Source organism: Triturus cristatus, chromosome 8 (genome assembly GCF_964204655.1).
Source record: "Triturus cristatus chromosome 8, aTriCri1.1, whole genome shotgun sequence".
Taxonomy (NCBI): domain Eukaryota; kingdom Metazoa; phylum Chordata; class Amphibia; order Caudata; family Salamandridae; genus Triturus; species Triturus cristatus.
Genome location: NC_140591.1, coordinates 753,812,265 through 753,833,820, shown reverse-complemented (window position 1 = coordinate 753,833,820; position 21,556 = coordinate 753,812,265). Strand labels below are relative to the sequence as shown.

Here is a 21,556-nt window from a genome sequence, read left to right as displayed (position 1 = left end):
GTGGCATGGAGAGCACGGAACCTGTGCTCGCTCTGCGAGAAATTATGGATGAGGCGATTTCAGAAGGGGACTTGAAGCCCCGTCCCTCATTTTCATTGGCTGGTGTCATCGTTTATGTAAAACAGTGGCCTCCGATTGAAGAACAAGTTACTTACCTTCGGAAACGATGTATCTGTAAGAAACATTAGTTAGTTAGATTCCTCACCTTAGAATATCCCCAGGCGTCAGACTGGATCCGGAAGATTTTTCGTCAGCAATACCCCTTGCGCGTCGCTAGGCGTCGTCTGCGGCTCTGCGTCCGTCGTCGGCGTCGTGCGCCGGAATGACGTCGGAGTACTTAGACGCCGCCCTCGCACGCTGACGTCAGTTCTTGTACATAGCCTTCCGCGCCAGGAACGCAGAGCCATCCAAGATACCGACACTGGTGCCAAAAAATTCTAGGGCCCTGAAAGGGATAGCCTTAACCCTAGATGTCAGTTCGCAGAACGGGGAGGATGGGTGGGTCGGTGAGGAATCTAACTAACTAATGTTTCTTACAGATACATCGTTACCGAAGGTAAGTAACTTGTTCATCTGAAAGAAACACGTTAGTTAGATTCCTCACCTTAGAATAGATACCCAAGCAATACCATCCCCGGTGGTGGGTCTGCGAACCAAGATCACACCAGAAAGTCCTGGAGGACAGAACGGCCAAAGAAGCCATCCCTCCGGACTTGGCTGTCAAGGCAATAATGCCTGGCAAACGTGTGTAGCGAAGCCCACGTTGCCGCCTGACAGATGTCCTGCAAAGGGACACCCCGTCCCAAAGCAGTAGTAGCCGCCGTGGCCCGAGTAGAATGGGCGCGCAGCCCAACAGGAGGGTCCTTTTTTGCCAAGGAATAACAAATTTTGATGCACAAAACGACCCACCGAGAGATGGTCCGTTTGTGCACAGCTTTCCCCTTCTTAGCACCCACGTATCCAACGAAAAGTTGGTCGTCCACCCGGAACTGCTTTGTGCGGTCCAGATAAAAGGAGAGCGCCTGTTTTGGGTCCAGACGGTGGAGCCTCTCTTCCTCTTTGGAAGGATGCGGAGGCGGAAAGAAGGTGGGCAAGGTGACAGACTGCCCAAGAAGAAAGGGGGTCACCACTTTCGGAAGAAAGGAGGGACGAGGCCGAAGGACAACCTTGTCCGGATGAACAGAGAAAAAAGGAGGCTTTGATGATAAAGCCTGGAGCTCACTCACCCGTCTAGCCGAGGTGATGGCTACCAGAAAAGCAGTCTTAAGCGTCAGCAGACGAAGAGGACAATTATGAAGAGACTCAAAGGGAGCGCACATTAGAAATGTGAGAACAAGATTCAAGTCCCACTGAGGCATTACAAAAGGGACAGGAGGGAACGTGTGAGTAATGCCTTTTAGAAAGCATGCAACAACAGGGGACTTGAAAAGAGAAGGCTGATCAGTTTGAAAAGAGAAGGCTGATCAGTAAGCCGCAAGAAGGCAGAGATGGCAGCAAGATAACCTTTCAAGGTGCCCAGGGCAGAGCCCTGCCGGGCCAAAGAAAGAAGGAAGAGGAGGACCTCAGAAAGAGGGGCGGAAAGGGGATCCACAGCCTTTGCTGTGCACCATGCCACAAATTTGTTCCACCGGCAGGCGTATACCGTCTTTGTGGAGGGACGCCTGGCTGCCAGAATGATATCACAGACTTCAGGAGGCAAGTAAAACGGCATCAACTGCCGCCGCTCAATCTCCACGCATGGAGGTGGAGGCTGGACAGGTTCAGGTGTAGGACCGTCCCCTGCTGCTGCGACAGAAGATCCTCCCGAAGGGGCAGACGTATCGGAGGATCGGTCAACATACTGAGTAGCTCGGGATACCAGTACCTTCGTGCCCAATCCGGGGCCACCAAGATGACTTGGGCCCGGTCGCGCCTGATCTTCTTCAGCACTCTGGGCAGAAGTGGTATAGGCGGAAAGGCGTACAACAGATCGCAACTCCACTCGTGACGAAAAGCGTAGCCGAGCGAGTGCCGCCTTGGAAACTCCAACGCGCAGAACTGCTGACATTGCGCGTTCTCTTCGGTGGCGAATAGATCTAACCAAGGCTCTCCCCACTGCTGAAAGAGACCTTGCGCCACTTCGGAGTTCAGACGCCATTCGTGATCCATCATGCACCGGCGGCTGAGTTCGTCTGCTCTGGCGTTCAACGAGCCCGCCAGATGTTGAACCACTAGGGTGACGTCCTGGTGTTCCAGCCACGTCCAGAGGCGCAGAGCCTCCTGACAAAGGGTCCACGACCCCACCCCGCCCTGTTTGTTGCAATACCACATGGCGGTGGTGTTGTCCGTGAACACCTGCACGACCCTTCCCCTGACAGAGGGAAGGAAGGCTTTCAGTGCAAGTCGGATCGCTCGGCCTCTGATCTCCGCCTCTCCCATATGGCCACCCCATCCCAGGAGGGACGCATCCGTCACTACGACATGCTCCGGTTGGGGAAGGGAGAGGCTCTTGCCCGTGACCCAATCGCGGTCCGTGAGCCACCACTGCAACTGCTGTGCAGTGCCCTCCGAGATCAAGACATGGTCGGACAGGTTGCCGTGATGCTGGGCCCACTGAAACTTCGGGTCCCACTGCATAGCCCGCATGCGCCGCCTGGCGTGATGCACTAGTAGGATGCAGGAGGCCATCAGCCCCAGAAGCCGCAACACTAGCCTGACCGAAACCGAGGATAGAGGCCGAAAGATGGGAATCAGGGCCTGAATATCCCGGACCCGCTGTTCCGGCGGATAGACCCGGAACTGCACCGAATCGAGAACCGCTCCGATGAAGAGGAGCTTCTGAGAGGGACTCAGGTGTGACTTCGGCACGTTGATGGAAAACCCCAGCAAATGCAGGAGATCCGCCGTAGTCTGGAGGTGGGAGACGACTGCCTGGGGCGAACCCGCCTTCAACAACCAGTCAACGAGATAGGGGAAGACTGGAACCCCTGATCTGCGCAGATGAGTTGCGACCACCGCCATCACTTTCGTGAACACCCGAGGGGCACTGGTAAGGCCGAAGTGGAGCACGGTAAACTGAAAGTGCTCTTGACCCACCGTGAACCGCAGGTAACGCCGGTGGGCCGGCAGGACGGGGATGTGGAAATATGCGTCCTGCAAGTCCAACGCTACCATCCAGTCTCCCGGGTCCAGGGCATCTAGAACCTGAGCCAAAGTTAACATCTTGAACCTTTCCTTCCGGAGGAAGGCACTGACGTTCCGGAGGTCCAAGATAGGGCGTAGGCCCCCTTTGCCCTTCTTGGGAACCAGAAAGTAGTGGGAATAACAACCACGACCTACTTCTGGGCTCGGAACGCGCTCGACGGCCCCCTTGGCCAAGAGGGCCGAAACTTCCTCGTGGAGAAGATTCAAATGATCCCCCGAGATACGGTGGTGCTGCGGTGGCATGGCTGGAGGGGTCGTCTCGAAGGGGAGGGAGTAGCCCCTTCGGACGATTTGCAGCACCCACCTGTCCGATGTGATGGACCGCCAGTGGAGCAGGTGATGGCGAACTCTGCCGCCCACTGGCGTGGAATGGGCCTGAAAGCTCGGACTAGGAAGGCTTTGAGGCGGATGCTGCCGGGGTGGATGTGGGCTGACCGCGTCGTCCTCCAGAACCGCCTCGGCGGAAACCACGTCCGCGACCGCACGCAGGTTGCTTCTGCGGCTGGTGGCTAGGCGGACGTGAGGAGGCACCCCTTCCTTGGCCACGAAAGGGGCGAAAGGCGGAAGTTTGCGACCGCGGGGCCGAGAGGCCCAAGGACTTGGCCGTAGCCTGGGAGTCCTTAAAGCGATTCAGCGCACTGTCCGCTTTCTCACCAAAAAGGCGAGTGCCATCAAAGGGCATGTCCATGAGAGTGCTCTGGACATCTCCCGAAAAGGACGTGGACCGCAGCCAGGTGTGACGTCTAAGCGCCACCGTGGTAGAAATCGCCCTACCCAGCGAGTCCGTAGTGTCAAGCCCACATCTGATAGCATGTCGTGCTGCATCCCTCCCATCGGCCAGAGCCTGGGTAAGTCGTGTCTGGACCTCCTCTGGACACAGGGGCAGCACGTCCTCCACCGTATCCCACAGAGAGTGGGAATAACGGTCCAAAAGACAGTCGGTGTTCAAGGACCGCAGGCCCAAACTAAGGGAGGAGCTTTTTGCCAAACTGTTCCAGTCTCTTGGAATCCCGGTCCGGCGGAGCGGTAGGGAAGGAGGATTGGGAGGTAGAAGCCTGGATAACCAGGCTCTCGGGGGTAGGGTGTTGGGACAGAAAACTGGGGTCGCCCGGAGCAGGAGGAACTGTGGAGGGCTTGGACCAGGTGCCCTGCAGAACGTCAATGAGGGCCTCATTGAATTGTAGCAGAGGCTCAGTAGAGCTTGCTGCAGACTGAAGCACCTCAGTGAGGACGTTAGTTCTCACAGCCACGGCAGGTAGCTCGAGCCCAAGGGCTGCGGCCGCCTTCCCCAGTTCATCTGCCCAGTCCTGTGACAGCTGAGCCTGAACGGCCATAGGATCCTCGGACCCCTCCCATTCGCCCCAGTCATCCGATTCCTGGTAAACAGGAGGAAGGATCGGAGCCGGACGATAGACATAATGTGTCTCCAGCGGCGCCGTACGCGGCGTCCATCGACGCCGTAACGGCACCGGGTCCGGAGCGGGGCTGAACTGGGGCACGACGCTGAGCGGAGCCGGCGTCGGAGGTGGAACCGGTGTCGACGCCGGCGGAGGAGGCGTGACGAGGTCGACCGGCGTCGGCGGGGACGGGTCCCTCGGGCACTTGCGGCGTCCAGGCCGGAGCCGTTGACGGCGCCGGGGCCGAAGCCGCCGGCATGCAAGGTTGCCCAATCGGGTCCGCGGGGCCCGAAGGCGCGCCAGCGGGCGTCGACGGCGGAGCCAGGTTCCTCATGGCCGAGAGGAAGGCACTGACTTCCGCCGGCGTCGCGTCAGTCCCAGGGACCGGCGGGTATGGGGACTTGCGCGGCGCCTGCGGCACCGCTGGAGCCGCGGGGGTGGAACCACCCTAACCCTCAGCCGAGTCGCGCGACCGGCGAGGGGAGTCCGAAGAGCGGTGTCGCCTCTTGGACTTCTTGGAGTGCTTCGACTTACCCGAAGACTTGGAGCCAGACGATCGATGATGACGTCGGCTGCGGCTCCGCGACCGATCCTTGGACCTCCTCCTGGACCGGGATCGAGAGGGGCGCGGAGCCGAGTGGCGAAGCTCGAGAAGCTTACGGGACCGCTCCCGTCTAGCCTTCGAGGTCAGGGCCTTGCAGTCCGAACACGACTCCGCGTCGTGGTCGAGGCCCAAACAGTAAAGGCACCGGCGGTGATGATCCGTAACCGGCATCAAGCGGTTGCAGTCAGCACAGGCTTTAAAACCAGGCATCCTACCGGCACCGGAGTCGAGACAAGATCAAAAAGGATCAAAAAACTTAGTCAAAAAAGACTAAAAGGGGTAGCTCTCCCGGATCTGCGCTTACTGGCGCGGAAAAAAGAAGAACTGACGTCAGCGCGCGAGGGCGGCGTCTAAGTACTCCGACGACGTCATTCCGGCGCACGACGCCGACGACGGACGCGGAGCCAGAGACGACGCCTAGCGACGCGCAAGGGGTATTGCTGACGAAAAATCTTCAGGATCCAGTCTGACGCCTGGGGATATTCTAAGGTGAGGAATCTAACTAATGTGTTTCTTTCAGATACTGAGGCTTTTTGGTTTCCGCCCTTTTCTCTTTTCGTCCGGCCCATCCGGACTGGATCGTCTGCTTTTCGGCTGTCGTGAAGCAATTTCTTATCTTTAGGAGGCGTGTACTGCCGGATCATGTTTCCTACAGCTTGTTTTTAATCTGCTATGTTTCTCTTTCTCCCTCTTCTATGTATCTGCACAGTTCCTGAAAGCAAGTGGGTAGGAGAAGTTCAGCCCCAGTTCAGGAAAGAGAACATTCTATACTAGTAAAGAACAGGCTGGGCTGAGACTGCGGCTGGTATGGTTGCTGTTGAACAAGATCAACAACGATTTCAGGAAAGCGCCACACAGCGGCGCGGCCGTTTGTGACTCCCCGCTACCGCCCGAGTTTCCGCGGTTTATATACCTCAGCTGTAAAGCACACGCCATCACCAGTCAGACAACGTGATTAAGGTCACGAGGAGGAGTGCCGGCCTTCTGACCCACTAGCCCAGAATTAAACTGTTTAATATATATTTTTTGAGGAAACAGGGAAACCAGGAAACTATTTCCTCAGGAACGTCTATTAATAGTCCATGCCACTGGAGCCAGTTTCCAAGAAGTAGCGGGTGTGCTTTTCCAGCACTGGAGTTATACTATTTTTATACTTTGCTGTGGGTTTCCACTGTGCTAGAGTCTAGGGTGCCAAATACATTGAACGCATGTTTGAGGTAAACAGTTGCCAGAGTGGGGCTGCGGCTCTTCCGGCTGCCTCTTAGCGCCACAGCCTAGCCTCCACCTGCCAGCGCTGAGTCACGCAGGTCCTGTTTACAGCCACTCCGCAGTGGCACGCAGTCGGCAACGCGAAGCCCCGCCCAGGACTGACGTAGAGGGAAAACCCAAAGGGGAGGCTTGTTTTCTTCCTGTGTGCAGATGCTAAATCACCCCACGGGTCTGGTGATGTGGGCCGAGGCTAGGTGAGGTGTTGAAAGGTGCCTTAGAAACAAAATAATTGCGACGGTAACGCAGCAGTAAAATCAGTCTGGTTGCCTAACTCGGTGAACTCGATTGTTGTATGTTTTCAAAACACCTCGGTTTCGTTTTCCATACACATTAGGAAGATTTACTTAATCCTGCGCAGTTGTTTGTATCACGAGCGAACGAGATAGAGCGCGTTCGGAAGGAGCAGATGAAGGCTCCTATTTTATAGCTGTACAATGTGTAATGCTTAACTGTTCCAATGTGTGATGGATGGGGTGCTGTACCCAACTAGTGCAATTACAACAAAGTGAGCTATTGCCATTTTGCATTACACCATACAAGCATTTACAATGCAATGGTCTCGGCATTGGTGAAGTTAGAGCTCCTGACATTATTTTTGTTTATGTTTTTGTTTTTAAAACATTTAAAGAAACGGCACAGCAAATGCATGAACCTGCTGAGATACAGCTGTGTGAGTGTGACCAGGGTGCAATCATGTGACCCTGACACTCATCCCTGCCTGGGTGAGTTATCCTGCCCGCTTACCTTGTTAACAAGGACGTTCTACACTGGCCTGTGTGAAGCAAAGGGAAAAGGTGACCAGGGCCAGTCCGGGAGGGTACACAGGTCACCCTTTCCAAATAATAACTCACACCGCGTGGTCATGTTTGTTCCAGTCATATGACCGCAAAGAAGGAATAATGCGACAATCAGGGTGAGTCATAAGAAGCCGGGCTGCTGAGTGACACAAGACTGATCCCAATGACCAATAAAACCAATAACACTGGACGAACCACTAAACTTGGGTTGCGGAGCAGTGTGGCACCCAGCATAAAGCACTCCAACGCCTCTTCAGCAGTAGCAAGAGCTATATAAACGTGATACAATACACATCACAAGGCTACGATTTAGGTTGTGATTTCTATCTAACAGCTCACAACCAAACACAAGTAAAATGTTTTTGTTCCGCCCAGTACAACTTGGACAATTGGTTGGCCCACTTCAGCTACTGGTTAACTTTACTGTGAGTTACAGCATTATGCCCCTTCACAAGGAGCAAAGCCACACACAAAATAGTGCTCTTCTGTGCCAGGGCTATAGCAATGTGTGCTTTTAGAGCACTGTCACTAGGAGAGCCGCTGCAACAATATACAAGGGGCCGACTGGTGGGAGGCACGAGACATCACGGACAGTATCTTTTGTGCTTCACAGGAAAACGAGTGGACGACAACAGCAGGAGACGCCGATACGGACGTATACCCCTTTAACTGGGGATCTCCTTCTGGTAACCACGCCCCTTTTGATGACGAGGAACTCGCACACCCAATAAAGACGGAGGAAGACCGAGCTATGGTGTGTGGCTACACCGGAGCGGGAGAAGTGAGAGCGAGTGGAGCAGTGGAGCGGAGAGCTGAAGACGAGAGAAGCAAGGAGACGAGAGGGACGCCGTCGAAGGAGGATAAGTCGGAGACAGGAGTACTCCGCACCTACGCATCGCCGAGCCGCGCCCAGGAAGGAGCGTGGCTGACCCAGGTACGTGACCGTTTCACGGGCTGGGTCGGGAGGCGGGAGAAGGCTACGAAGTAACACCGGGGCCTCTCGCCGCCTCGACTATCTCTACCTTCTTTTGTTCACCCCCCCCCCTCTCACTTGCACTTCCTCTCTTGTTCTCACACCGGTCGAGTTGGATACTGTTTAGTTAAATTCACCTGAGCACCGGAGTGTCCCCTTCACCTCCCCGGGCCCTTTGACCAGAGGTCAATGTGAGCGTCGTACTGACCCCAGCCTTTGTTCTTTGTTTCTTCCTGTGTTGGGGCGGCTGCCGCTGGGAGTTGGCGAAACATCACGCACGGGAGAAGAGTGTATCCTTCCCCAAGAGAGAAGCAAGCGGAACCATCCCCTGAGGCCAAGGACAGAGACTATCTCAAGACCCCCCCTAGGGACCGGTTGGGATCGCAAACTGGATACCAAGCGCACCACTTTCCCCTTGAGAATAAAACCTTCGTTAACCAAACGCCGTGTGCTGCGTTATTCTTCCCAACCGCTCACAGTGGTGGAGAATGCAGGCACTGACCCTTCCATCTGTACAGTGAAGATGGACGTCGTAATTCAGCACATGATCAAAGGACAGGAAAAGCTCGAATGGGCAGTCGAGCGCCAGATGGCCTCCGCCAGTGCGGACAGGGAGGTGTTCAAAAACACAATCACAGCCCAACTGGAAGGACTACAGAAAGCCATAACCGATCCCCAATCCACCCCTCTACGTGACCCTCGAGGTCCTAGCCACCCCACTCCATCAGGACTGTCCTTACAGAAATATATTCCTGGCGAAGACCCAGACGCCTTCCTTACGAACTTTGAGAGGGTGGCCAGGGCGTGTAGCTGGCCGTTGGATAAATGGCCATTTTTCCTAGCCCCTCTTCTGGTAGGGGAAGCCCAGTCTGCATATCAGGTGGCGAATGCCACTGGGGACGCCCCGTACGGGACTATTAAGGGTGTCATTCTGGACCACCTAGGCCTGGATGCGGAAGCGTATAGGGTCCGGTTCAGGAGGGAGAAAGGAGGACCAGGCGAAAACCCTAAAACGCTCTTCATCCGGGTAAAGATGGCGGCCGACAAATGGCTAACTCCGGGTGTAAGTACGAAAGAGGAGATCATGGAAAAGATCTACCTGGAGCAATATCTCGATGCCTTGCCATTCCATACCCAAAGGTGGTTGCGGCAACATAGTCGACTAACGGTACAACAAGCAGTGGAGATGGCCGCCACCTTTGCCCGAGCCCAACCCAAAGGAGTGGGATGGGAGGGGGAGAAGCCGCGCCCTCTCCCCTACAGAGCAGAAAAAAAGATCAAGCCCCCAGAACTGATGAAACCCCGACAACCCAGACTTGAAGTGACGGGATTAAAGGGGCCCCAGTGCTTTGAGTGCGGGGAGTGGGGCCATATTGCCCGTGTATGCTACAAAAAGAGACCAACGGAAGAGCCCATGGAAGTGGGTTACATACCTAAGTCCATTCTGTACACCGCGGAGATGGGGACAGCGTTCCATGTGAATGTACAGGTAAATGGGAAGACCCTAAAAGCCCTACTAGATTCAGGATGTAAGCAGTCGGTGGTACAAGGGTGCTGGGTATTACTAGAACAATTAGTCCCCGAGTCCTCTGTATACATCAGGTGTGTTCATGGAGATGTGAAGCCGTATCCCGTAGCGGTCATTCCATTGGTACACGGTGGGAGGGGGATTAAAACCCATATAAAAGTAGGGGTCTTAGATAACCTCCCAGAGGACCTCATTATCGGCACCGACAACCCGGACTTTTTAGACCTGTTCAAGCGGGTACTGAACATGCCAGGGCAGAGTCAGCCACCTAGGGAGGAACGGACCCCACCTTCGTCAGCCTTGTTAACCCCAGAACCGTGGCTCACGGACCGTAGTTTTAAATTTGCCCAAGCCAACGACGCTACCTTATACAACGCGTGGGAACAAGCACATAGCACTGCAGACACCGACACCCAGGGGTATCCTAGGTTTCTCATTATGGACGGGCTCTTGTACCGAAAAGCCTCCCTGACAGACCCTCAACAGCTATTGGTCCCAAAATCCTTCAGGGAGCAAATAATGTTCTTTTCACATACACACATCCTGGCAGGACACACCGGGGCAGAAAAAACGACTCAGTCTATTTTAAGACATTTTTATTGGCCGGGGATATACCAGGATATCAAAACCTATTGTCAGGCTTGTGTAATATGCCAGAAAAGAAACACTCACAGGCCAGTTGGCGTCCCCTTACAACCTCTGCCAGTGATAGGGACACCTTTTGAGAGGGTGGGGATGGACCTGATTGGGCCACTACCCCGAACAAAAAAAGGCCACTTGTATGTCTTAGTGATAGTGGACTATGCTACTCGCTTCCCAGAGGCATTCCCCCTAAGAACCCCCAACACCCGTAACATAGCTGACTGTTTTTTGGAGTTGTTTTCCCGGGTAGGTTTCCCGAAGGAAATATTAACAGATCAGGGAACACCCTTCGTTTCCAGACTCATGAAAGAAGTCTGTCGACTCCTGGATCTGCGCCACATCCGGACGTCAGTTTACCACCCACAGACGGATGGACTGGTGGAGCGCTACAATGGCACCCTGAAAAACACTCTTTAAAAAATGCTAGAGGTTGAAGGAACCGAGTGGGACCGATTACTACCCTTGGCCTTGTATGTCATCCGAAGCCAAGTACAGAGCAGCCTGGGGTGTTCAGCCTTCGAGCTTTTGTATGGACGCCGGCCCCGCAGTCTGTTGGAAATGACAAAAGAGGCATGGGAGAAGGAAGAATCCCTGGAGGCCAGAGAGATGTTGGAGTATACGCAGACACTGAAAACGAAAATAGGGAAGCTTAGAGACCTGGCCTATTCTAACCTGGTGAAGAGCCAAGAAAAACAGGCCTCTTATTACAATCGCGGAAAGAAATGGAGAACCTTGAACGTGAATGACTGGGCGCTGGTGTTACTCCCAAGCACCACCACGAAGAAATTCGTAAGAGAGTGGAAGGGCCCCTTCCAGGTCATTGCGTCTATCGGGAAGACAACATATAGATTGCGTCTATCCCCCAACCGCACCCAAGTCTATCACATTAACATGTTAAAAAAATGGATAGGTCCTCCACCGAAGACAGCCTCCCTTACTCTGCCCACCCAGGGAAAAGGAGACGATACCTTGCTACAGTTACCCATCAACCCTGAGCTGGATCAAAGGGAGATGACGGAACTGAAGGAGGTACTACAAATGCATAAGCCCATCTTTTCGGATCTACCAGGGAGAACGCACCTGGCCGAACATTCCATCAATACGCCCCCAGGAAAAGTCATCAAACAGCGACCGTATCGCATCCCGGAGGCCCGAAGAAGAGCAGTACAGCAGGAAGTACAAGAGATGCTGAAACGGAGTCATCCGGCCGTCCAGAAGTGAGTGGTCGTCTCCCATAGTGATGGTGCCAAAACCCGACGGGAGCATACGATTCTGTATGGACTTTAGGGCCCTTAATGAGATATCGTCCTTCGACGCCTACCCCATCCCACGCATCGATGAGCTCATCGAGAAGTTAGGCGATGCCAAATACATCACCACGATAGACCTAACAAAAGGGTACTGGCAAGTGCCCTTGCGAGAAGAAGACCAAAGAAAAACCGCATTTTCCACTCCCGACGGGCTGTTTGAATTTACGGTTCTACCCTTCGGGTTGCATGGGGCACCTGCCACTTTCCAGAGACTTATGAACACCCTCCTCCAACACTACCAGTCCTTTGCTTCGGCATATCTCGACGATATCGTGATATTCAGTCCCGACTGGAAGTCCCATCTACAACATTTACACACCATCTTTCAGGCGTTAAAACAGGCCGGCTTACACGTGAACGCAAAAAAATCTCGCATGGCGTTCCACAAGGTGAATTATCTGGGCTATGTCCTTGGACACGGAGTGATAGCCCCCCAAACTGAGAAAGTGAAAGCCATCACCGACACCTCGTTCCCAACCACAAAACGCGAGATGAGGGGGTTCCTGGGTTTAATCGGGTATTATAGACGCTTTATTCCCAACTTCCCTGACATAGCTAACCCCTTGACCGACACCCTCCAGAAAGATGTGAGTCCCCAGGTATTCCACCGACCCACCAATCAGATGTTACAAGCCTTTCATCTCCTGAAACAGACTATCACCTCTAGTCCCGTATTAACCTCCCCGGACTTCTCACGCCCCTTCATTCTGCACACAGACGCCTCAGATCATGGGTTGGGGGCGGTTTTGTCACAAGAAACAGAGGAAGGGATAGAGCATCCTGTGCTCTATATTAGCCGTAAACTGTACCCGAGAGAGGCGAAATACCCGACCATTGAGCGAGAATGCCTGGCTATTAAATGGGCGACTGATAAATTACGGTACTATCTAGAGGGGCGGCACTTTCTCCTCTATACAGACCATGCCCCGCTCCAATGGATGAGTAGGAATCTCTCCAACTATCCTAGGGTTCTCCGTTGGTTTCTCTCCCTACAGCCCTTCTCTTTCACCCTTAAACATCGGAAGGGGAAGGACAATGCCAATGCGGACTACCTGTCCAGGACATTTCCTCTCCCCGATCGGGAGAAACCAGCGGTGGAGGAGTGTCACGAGGAGAGCCGCTGCAACAATATACAAGGGGCCGACTGGTGGGAGGCACGAGACATCACGGACAGTATCTTTTGTGCTTCACAGGAAAACAAGTGGACGACAACAGCAGGAGACGCCGATACGGACGTATACCCCTTTAACTGGGGATCTCCTTCTGGTAACCATGCCCCTTTTGATGACGAGGAACTCGCACACCCAATAAAGACGGAGGAAGACCGAGCTATGGTGTGTGGCTACACCGGAGCGGGAGAAGTGAGAGCGAGTGGAGCAGTGGAGCGGAGAGCTGAAGACGAGAGAAGCAAGGAGACGAGAGGGACGCCGTCGAAGGAGGATAAGTCGGAGACAGGAGTACTCCGCACCTACGCATCGCCGAGCCGCGCCCAGGAAGGAGCGTGGCTGACCCAGGTACGTGACCGTTTCACGGGCTGGGTCGGGAGGCGGGAGAAGGCTACGAAGTAACACCGGGGCCTCTCGCCGCCTCGACTATCTCTACCTTCTTTTGTTCACCCCCCCCCTCTCACTTGCACTTCCTCTCTTGTTCTCACACCGGTCGAGTTGGATACTGTTTAGTTAAATTCACCTGAGCACCGGAGTGTCCCCTTCACCTCCCCGGGCCCTTTGACCAGAGGTCAATGTGAGCGTCGTACTGACCCCAGCCTTTGTTCTTTGTTTCTTCCTGTGTTGGGGCGGCTGCCGCTGGGAGTTGGCGAAACATCACGCACGGGAGAAGAGTGTATCCTTCCCCAAGAGAGAAGCAAGCGGAACCATCCCCTGAGGCCAAGGACAGAGACTATCTCAAGACCCCCCCTAGGGACCGGTTGGGATCGCAAACTGGATACCAAGCGCACCACTTTCCCCTTGAGAATAAAACCTTTGTTAACCAAACGCCGTGTGCTGCGTTATTCTTCCCAACCGCTCACAAGCACCTAAAAAAACATTTTCGCATTCATCCCCCTTTTCAAAAAAATCCAAAATTTACAAGGGCCCAACAGCTATCCCAACAAAACCTGTCTCCAAGTCCAGACATACAAAGAGCCAAACTTCATGGTGCTCAAGAGGATCTGGTGACTAATTCCAGAGCAGTTTCAGAGAATGTTAGGGAAGTTCTGCGATCCAATACGTTCCGATTAAGCCCCACTTGTCCTGTACAATGACAATATCGTGGTGATTCCGATGTATCAAGGATATTGTTCACGGAAGAGATGGGAAGCACGCTTTGAGAGAGAATTATGCAAACAAACGACTAAATCGAACGGTTTCTCCTCAAAGTTAACTAAAATCTCAGCGACACATGCTGCCTCACAGTCAAAGGTCCTTTGCAAAGGTTGACTTCCCACCTTTCTAGTACGGAGTATCGGCACTTTTTTTAAGAGGGAGAGTACCGGCACTTCTCAAGACAGTCGTAATACTTTTAATTAGAGAGTACCGGTACTTCTCAGAAATAAGCAGGTACTTTGATACGGAGTACCTGCACTTCTATTTTCCCCATTTCAAGCACTGCTTTTCATTATGATGATACTACCACAAACGTTGCCTGCAGCAAGCACAAATTAATACCATCTCTCATACCTTGCAAAACACCTGAATGTCAAAAATAACAGCCGCTTTTTTTGCCACTTAGTTCATTAATGGGGCCCGGGGTACACTTTCATTCTGGTGCCGTGGCCTATTTTGTGTCCCAGTCCAACCTTGTACGCATTTCTTTGACAAAGTTAAGACTTGGGACATCATTTTGGGAGCAGGGGCACTAAACAGACACGTGTCAGACGAACTGCGTGGTTTCTAGCTTTCGGGTTCAACGACTAGGGAGAGGGTTAAATAAACGAGGCTTCGATCCTATCTCTGGATATCACTGTTCTCTCTGCCCTCCACTACTCACGCAATCGGCGGTGCAGGGGAGCGCGGCTTCTCCACAGCGGTTAGTACGGCTGGCACGGCAAAAGGGAAGGGTAATCACCGGTGTCTCACAGAAATGCTAGACTGCGCTGGCACTACCAACGCGCAGGGGTGAGCGGGTATGCTTTTTAAGAATCTCCGCATGGCCTGCCCGTCAGCGCAGCCATTTCGAAAAGAAACCTCATTGCATCTAAATGTAATACACCCTTTCAAGTACTACGATGCATTCGCGTTGCCTCCCTTCACTCCTTTGTTTATTAGTAATTTGTGTCCACTGCTGACAGTAGTTGAACTTTCCGGCTCCTACGGAAAAAGGCAAGCTAAGAACGGAAATAGAAGAAGGCTATACTATCGTAGAGTGAAACGCATATTTGGTCGTTCTAGTCCTACCTCTGTTTTCAACCTTCATTGACGCGTCAGTGCTAGGAAACGTCACGTAAATGAAAGACTAGCTTCAGCCAAGTTCGAAACGATTTCCTGTTAAAGGAAAAAGGTGTTCCTCGTTGGGGATGAGTATTTACTTTGACACACATTATGAAGAAACTAAGCTTATATTGTGTGGGTTTTACATCCAGTACCAACAATGCTTGCACTACAGAAAGTGAAATTGCAGTTAGCCTTAATGCCTGTGTGCCAATCGAGCCCGTGGCTTCAACGAGGCAGACTCCGTAAGACCAGCAGATAAAGATGAAAAATGCGTCCGGACGCCACCGCCTTTCTCCGAGGCGAAGCAGAAATGCCTCGGAGAAAGGCAGCGGCGGTTTCGGATTCGGGGGCTTTTTTATATGTACTCAGTCAGCCCTACTGTTTAAAGACAACAAGCATTCAGCGCCACATACATCAAACCAATGCCACACAATTACACAAGACACAACATAATGACAATCCACATAATACCAACACTACATAATTCAACTTCACCTAATTGTGTGCAACTCAATACCACATAAATACACTCCACATAAATCCACTCTATGGCACATAAAAATCCACATAAATACACTCCACACCATACCCTATAACTCCATTCAACATATTTTCCCTCAACACCACACTGTTCCATGCCACACTATTCAACTCCACACAAATCCATTCCACACTACATAATTTAACACCAACCACATTATTCCACTCCACAGCACTATTCCACCACACACTACATATATTAAATATAGAAAACAGAATTCAACCGCACACCACAAAATTCAACAGCACACCACATAATTAAACTGCACTACATAACAATCAACAACATTCCAATACAATAAAAAACACCAAATTACTATTCACATAATACAACTGCACACCATGCCACACAATTCCACTACACAAATCCACGCCACACAATGCCACAATTAACAATTCTAATCTAACCCACATAATTCCACTACCCCACACATACATCCACTCTAGTCCATAACACTTAAGTAAGATATTTACATTTACAACACCAGTACCTATAACTCTCTTTCTTATTTTTAACACCCAAACACACAGATCCGGAGCTTAGCTCCTAACTATTTGGTCTTTTTTGTCACAAAAACACAATTATATCCACACAGTTCCACGCCACACAATTCAACTCCACACTTTGCCAATATAAACAACATAATTCAACACCAAACCACATTATTCCACTCCACAACACCATTCCACTACAACTCAACAACATAATTACACATCACACCACATATATACAGTCCACACCACTCAAATCCAATCCTCAACACACATATCCACACCATGCCACAAACTTCAACAGTGCACCACATAATTAAACTCCACTACGTACCACTCCACAACACAAAATACCTTTCCACATTACACACCATAACAAAGAATCCCACATGATTGCAGTACACTAAATACCACACATTTGCTATCCACATAATTCCACAGTACACCATGCCACGTAATTCCACTACACAAATCCTATCCACAGCACACAATTCCAGGCCACACAATTACACAACTAACTAATCCAATACAACCCACATAATTCCATTACACACCACATACATACACTCCTTAACATACCGGTAAAAGACATTGCCATCTACAATGCCAATAGCTCTAACTAAAACTAATGTGTGACTGATTGCTTTTTTTGATAAAAAATATCCCAGCAGTAGAAAAGTAAGGGTGCAGTACCTTATATGGCTAATAGAGATCCCTTTACAACTCCACAAAGACACCTAGTAACAGCCTGTGATACTGCACCCTTTTCTTGCTTCGTGGATTTTCTTTAATTATTCATGCTACTGCTGGGATATATTTTTACAAAATAAAATCTAACAAACATCGTTTGTAACGCGAATAGCTGAAACATTCAATAAGGTGTGACCAATTGCATTGCAAATGCTTGTTGTTTATGCTAAGGGTCCACAAGCTCCTGTTCTCTCCTCTTGTCGGAACAACACTGAGGAATATATGGAAAACTGGCAGATAGCAATGACAGTGTTAGCAAGGCAAGGGACCCATGAAGCTCATCCAATAAAAAAAGCTATAAAATAGCGAAAAAGTTCAGAACATGCCTTAGATGTATTTTCACAACTATTTTTGTGCCATACTATATCTTTCCTCAAAGCCTTCAAATGAAAGGTAAAGGGCATCAAATAAGTTCATAACATTTGAATTATTGGTAAAAAAGAAATATGTAAAAGCCACAAAGTTGGCATGTGAAAAGTAGTACAAAAAAAAGTACACAAATTCACAATCTTGTCGAATGATAATCGTTTCCATATTAAGTAATAGTGCACGAACACATCCACATGATTCTGGTGATAAATGGTAATATTAAAGGTTTCTACCGTGTGGCATGGCACAGAATGTGGTTTAATTGTAGGGGTTCCCATTGTGGTGTATTTGGTTTGTTTCTGCAGATGATCGACCCACTCATGCAGATCCTGTTGATTGTTGCATGACACTAATATGCGCTCAATCATATTTCCTGGGTGCAAAGAAAACAATGTTAAAAAATAACGAAACTAGTAGATAGCGTGTCACATACAAATTATATGAAGACAATCAAGTGTGATGACTAGCACTGCCCTTCAGCGGTTGTATACCACAGAATAGACTATGATGCACTTACATTCTGAGCGGGGTAAGCAGCTACTAAACTTGGTTTTAGGTCTGGCCTAGAGAAAGCCTTGGCTGGCTCCCTAGTCTCAAGTTCGCCCAAATACAATTATAATCAAAATATAAACATTTATCCATACAGGGAATTAGGTCAACCGTCTACATCCTTTAGTCAGATCATCTGTCATTCAGACTTTGCTTCCATCCATCACAGGAAACAGCACGTGCAATGAGTCAGCCCTCTCCAGCCACTGGCTTTCTTCACTGAATGAAGGCATTTTGTATATGCGCATCTGCCCAAGTCTACTTCAATGCCAGGGGTCATGGGCAATCTCATCTTATATTAAATTGGTTTACATATTTTTTGATTGGACAAATTTGTAAAACTTTTTTTCCCAGCCATATGCGCACATCATTTTTAGAAGGCTGCATTTTTAGTTTTCATTCCTTTCAAAGTTCCTGAAAGAAAAAAAAAGGACAAGTTACTTACCTTCGGTAACGCATTATCTGTTAGAGACATGATCTAGCCGCAGGTTCCTTAACTTTGAATTCTCTCCAGGCGCCAGACTGGATCTGGAAATTTTTCAGCAGCAGTAGCTCTGCGTGTCAGCAGTGGGTGTTGAGCGACTCTGTAGCGACATCGCCCACACATGCAATATCATCAGAGTCCATATAAGACGCCCTCCAACGGTCTGAAATCAGTTTCTTCTGTGATTACTTTTTGAGCCAAAATGCAGAGACACTATAGAAACTCGCTGTGGAAACAGTGTGCCAAAAATATAGAAATGTTTTGCAATTAACTATGGAATCAACCCAAAATAGCCTTAGAGCCCAACCTAGCAGGCTCTACCGGCCATTAAAGGCGAGCTCCATCGGCTCGGGCCTTTAATGGCCGGTAGAGCCCGCTAGAGGGCTCTAAGGCTATTAGAATACTCCACCTCAGAGGGTAGTATGTTCTAATTGGTAAAAACAAAGGCCTCTCCGTGCCCGAGGGGATTTAAATCCCCTCGGGCCCGAGAGGCCTTTGTTCACAGCAGCAGCTGTGAATTAAAAACAACGTCAGAATGCCGTTCTGCGGGCTTCTACCGGCCCGTAGAAGCCCAGAGCTCCATTGTCTGCAATGGAGTGCTCATAATTCTAATGTTCTAATAAGGATTAAACCATTATGTGATGTAGGAAACTATGGGACAATAAAGGACGTTGATGTCATGTGTATGCAAAAGTCCTAACAAAAATAGGTGTACACGACATGAAGGGTCTTTGGTCACAAGCCAGAAACAAAGATCACTAATGTGCTGACATGAAAGAGGCATCGCCAGGATAGTGACACCAGTGTCCGCAGCAGAGTAGACTGGTGTACCAGCTCCATGTAAGGAATACCAAAAGCTATAGAAGGATGCTCATAAACATACTGGAAAATGCCTCAAAGGAGCAGGTAACATAGGTAATGTCCCTTAACATAATTAAAAGATCTCTTGAGCATGGAGCCTATCATCAGAGAAACAGAAAAAACCTATACAGTAGGCATTAAACCCACACAGGGTTCCCAAATGAAACAACCTGTCCTTGACCGTTTTAAAATATTAAGAATACCTGCTGAAGCAGGAACACCTCACTTTTGTGTCATCATAAGTGGAATAAACACCATAGAAACTGCCATAAGGGGAGGAGCCTAGCGCGCAACCAAGATGGCCGCGTAGGTGCGAGGCTCCCGAGGACCTCCGCGACCTCCTGAATTAATCCTGGCGATATCCTGTCCTTGTTGAGGGGACTGTGTCGGTGAACCCGAGCTGAGGCGCCACCCGTTTTTTGGGCTCGAATCGGACCCCGAACACCGGTGGGAGCATCGATTGAAGGTTGCGGCCTTCTCCTCGCCGGCCCCCCGGATTGGAGTAGTGGGGCGATCCGGGGACGAAGTGAATAACAGCGGCGAGCGGGGCTGGGCGACTCGCGTACCCCGCACTTTCACTTTCGCTTTTGCGCCCTCCTTGCCTCAGGCGGGGTCGGGCTGCGGAGCGGGGTGCGGTGGTGTTGCCTTGTCCAGGTGCCCGGCTGACCCGCCGGCGGTGGGTTGACCCGCGGCCCGGTGGTCGCCCCCGCCCCCCCCCCTGACACCCGTGATTTGGTGTGGCGGCCCGTTTGGAGATCTTGGCACGACGGTGGAAGGGCCAGCATGTCCACCAAACAAGATGGCGACCGGGCGAAGATGAAGACAACCCGCCGTGGCACGGCGCACCAGGCCAATAGTATGGATCGCTACACGCTCCAGAAGGGTTCTCCGGAGACATCGCGGTCATCCCTGGTGGGCCCGACGGAGGCGCCTGCCCAACCGGTGGATCTGACCCTCCGGGACGTCATGGGCGCCATCGCAGAGATGAAGGCCTCAGTGGACCAGCGTTTCGATACCTTGGCGCAAAAAATTGACTCGGTCCTGGTGGATGTGGGCCTTGTGAGGGCAGACTTGTCAAAAACGAACGACCGAGTTGACTCCCTGGCCCACACCACAACGAGCCTCACTACGGACGTGGTGGCCCTCCAGAAGGAGGTGCGCCGGCTTGGCCAGGCGAGCGCCCTGATGGACCGGCGACTGGAGGATTCCGAGGGTCGGGCCCGGAGGAACAATGTTCGCATTATTGGTGTGCCGGAGGGCCGAGAGGCGGAGGCGGCAGATCTCTTCGTGGAAGAACTGATCCTGACCCATCTCCAGCCCCGGGGGCTGAGTAAGCTTTTTGCGGTGGAGCGTGCCCACCGGGTCCCTGGGGGCCGCCCTAAGACCGGTGCACCGCCGCGGCCTATTATTGCCCGGATTTTTAATTTCCGGGACAGAGACGCCATCCTCCAGACCTCCAGGCAACAGGGACCGGTCAGGCTGGATAACATGGATGTACACTTCTACCCAGACTTTACTCCGGCGGTCCAGAAGCAGCGACAGAGCTTTCTTGGTATTAAACGTCGCCTAAGGGACCTAAACCTCAAGTACTCAATGCTCTTTCCGGCTAAGCTGAGGGTGGAGGTGGATGGCCGTACGCACTTCTTCGACCGGCCCGAGGTGGCTGGGGACTGGTTAGATACTTTGCCTGGAGATCGGGGTGGGGGGGGCGCGGCTGGCGGGGAGGGCCCGCCGGATCAGAATTGAGGGGTGACTGTATAGGCCTTGCTCTGGATATTGTTCCTTTACCATATATTGCTTTCGTATGTTCCCCTCCCATGGAGGTCGGGTGGGGTCTGCTGGGGGCTTCCCTCCTCCTCGGGGGGACTAGTTAGTACTTAGCTATGGGGCGACAGGCACACTGCACTTTGGGGGGGCTATCTGGGCTCATGCAGGGGTGCAGGGAGGGGGGAGTTCTGTTGGGACCGGGGGGTGGGGGGAGGTGTGTTGTTTGTTAGCACCGCAAGGCAAACCCGCAACTGTTTTGTTGTTTTTAAGATGCTCGGTGGGGGGCGACCGATTGTTTTGACGTATGATGGGGGGTAGGGATTTGATTGTGTTGTCATGGAATGTTAACGGCCTGGGGGATAGGATTAAGCGTGGTGTGGTCCTGCAGTATTTAAAACGTATTTCTCCAGATGTTGTCTTCCTGCAGGAGACACACCTTATAGGTAACACCTTTCATGCAATGAATCGGCGGGGATATCGTTTGGCGGCCCACTCCGGCTTCACTTCGGGCTCGCGGGGGGTGGGTATTATGGTCAAGAACTCGCTCCCGTTGGAGATTGACGAGGTGCGCCATGATGAGAGGGGACGCTACACTGTTCTGGTGGGGCGA

The 21,556-nt window shown here is 51.6% G+C and overlaps 1 protein-coding gene across 4 annotated transcripts in view; it reads right to left on the bottom strand.

Annotated features, from left to right (window-relative positions):
• The window catches only part of ARHGEF7 (Rho guanine nucleotide exchange factor 7), a 908,392-nt gene that overhangs the window by 243,030 nt on the left and 643,806 nt on the right, over positions 1-21,556 (bottom strand). For all 4 annotated transcript variants that reach the window (XM_085622182.1, XM_085622181.1, XM_085622184.1 and 1 more), the window contains one exon: positions 17,519-17,658. In XM_085622182.1, coding sequence (XP_085478308.1) covers positions 17,519-17,658 — 140 coding nt within the window. The remainder of the gene's footprint in view (positions 1-17,518; positions 17,659-21,556) is intronic.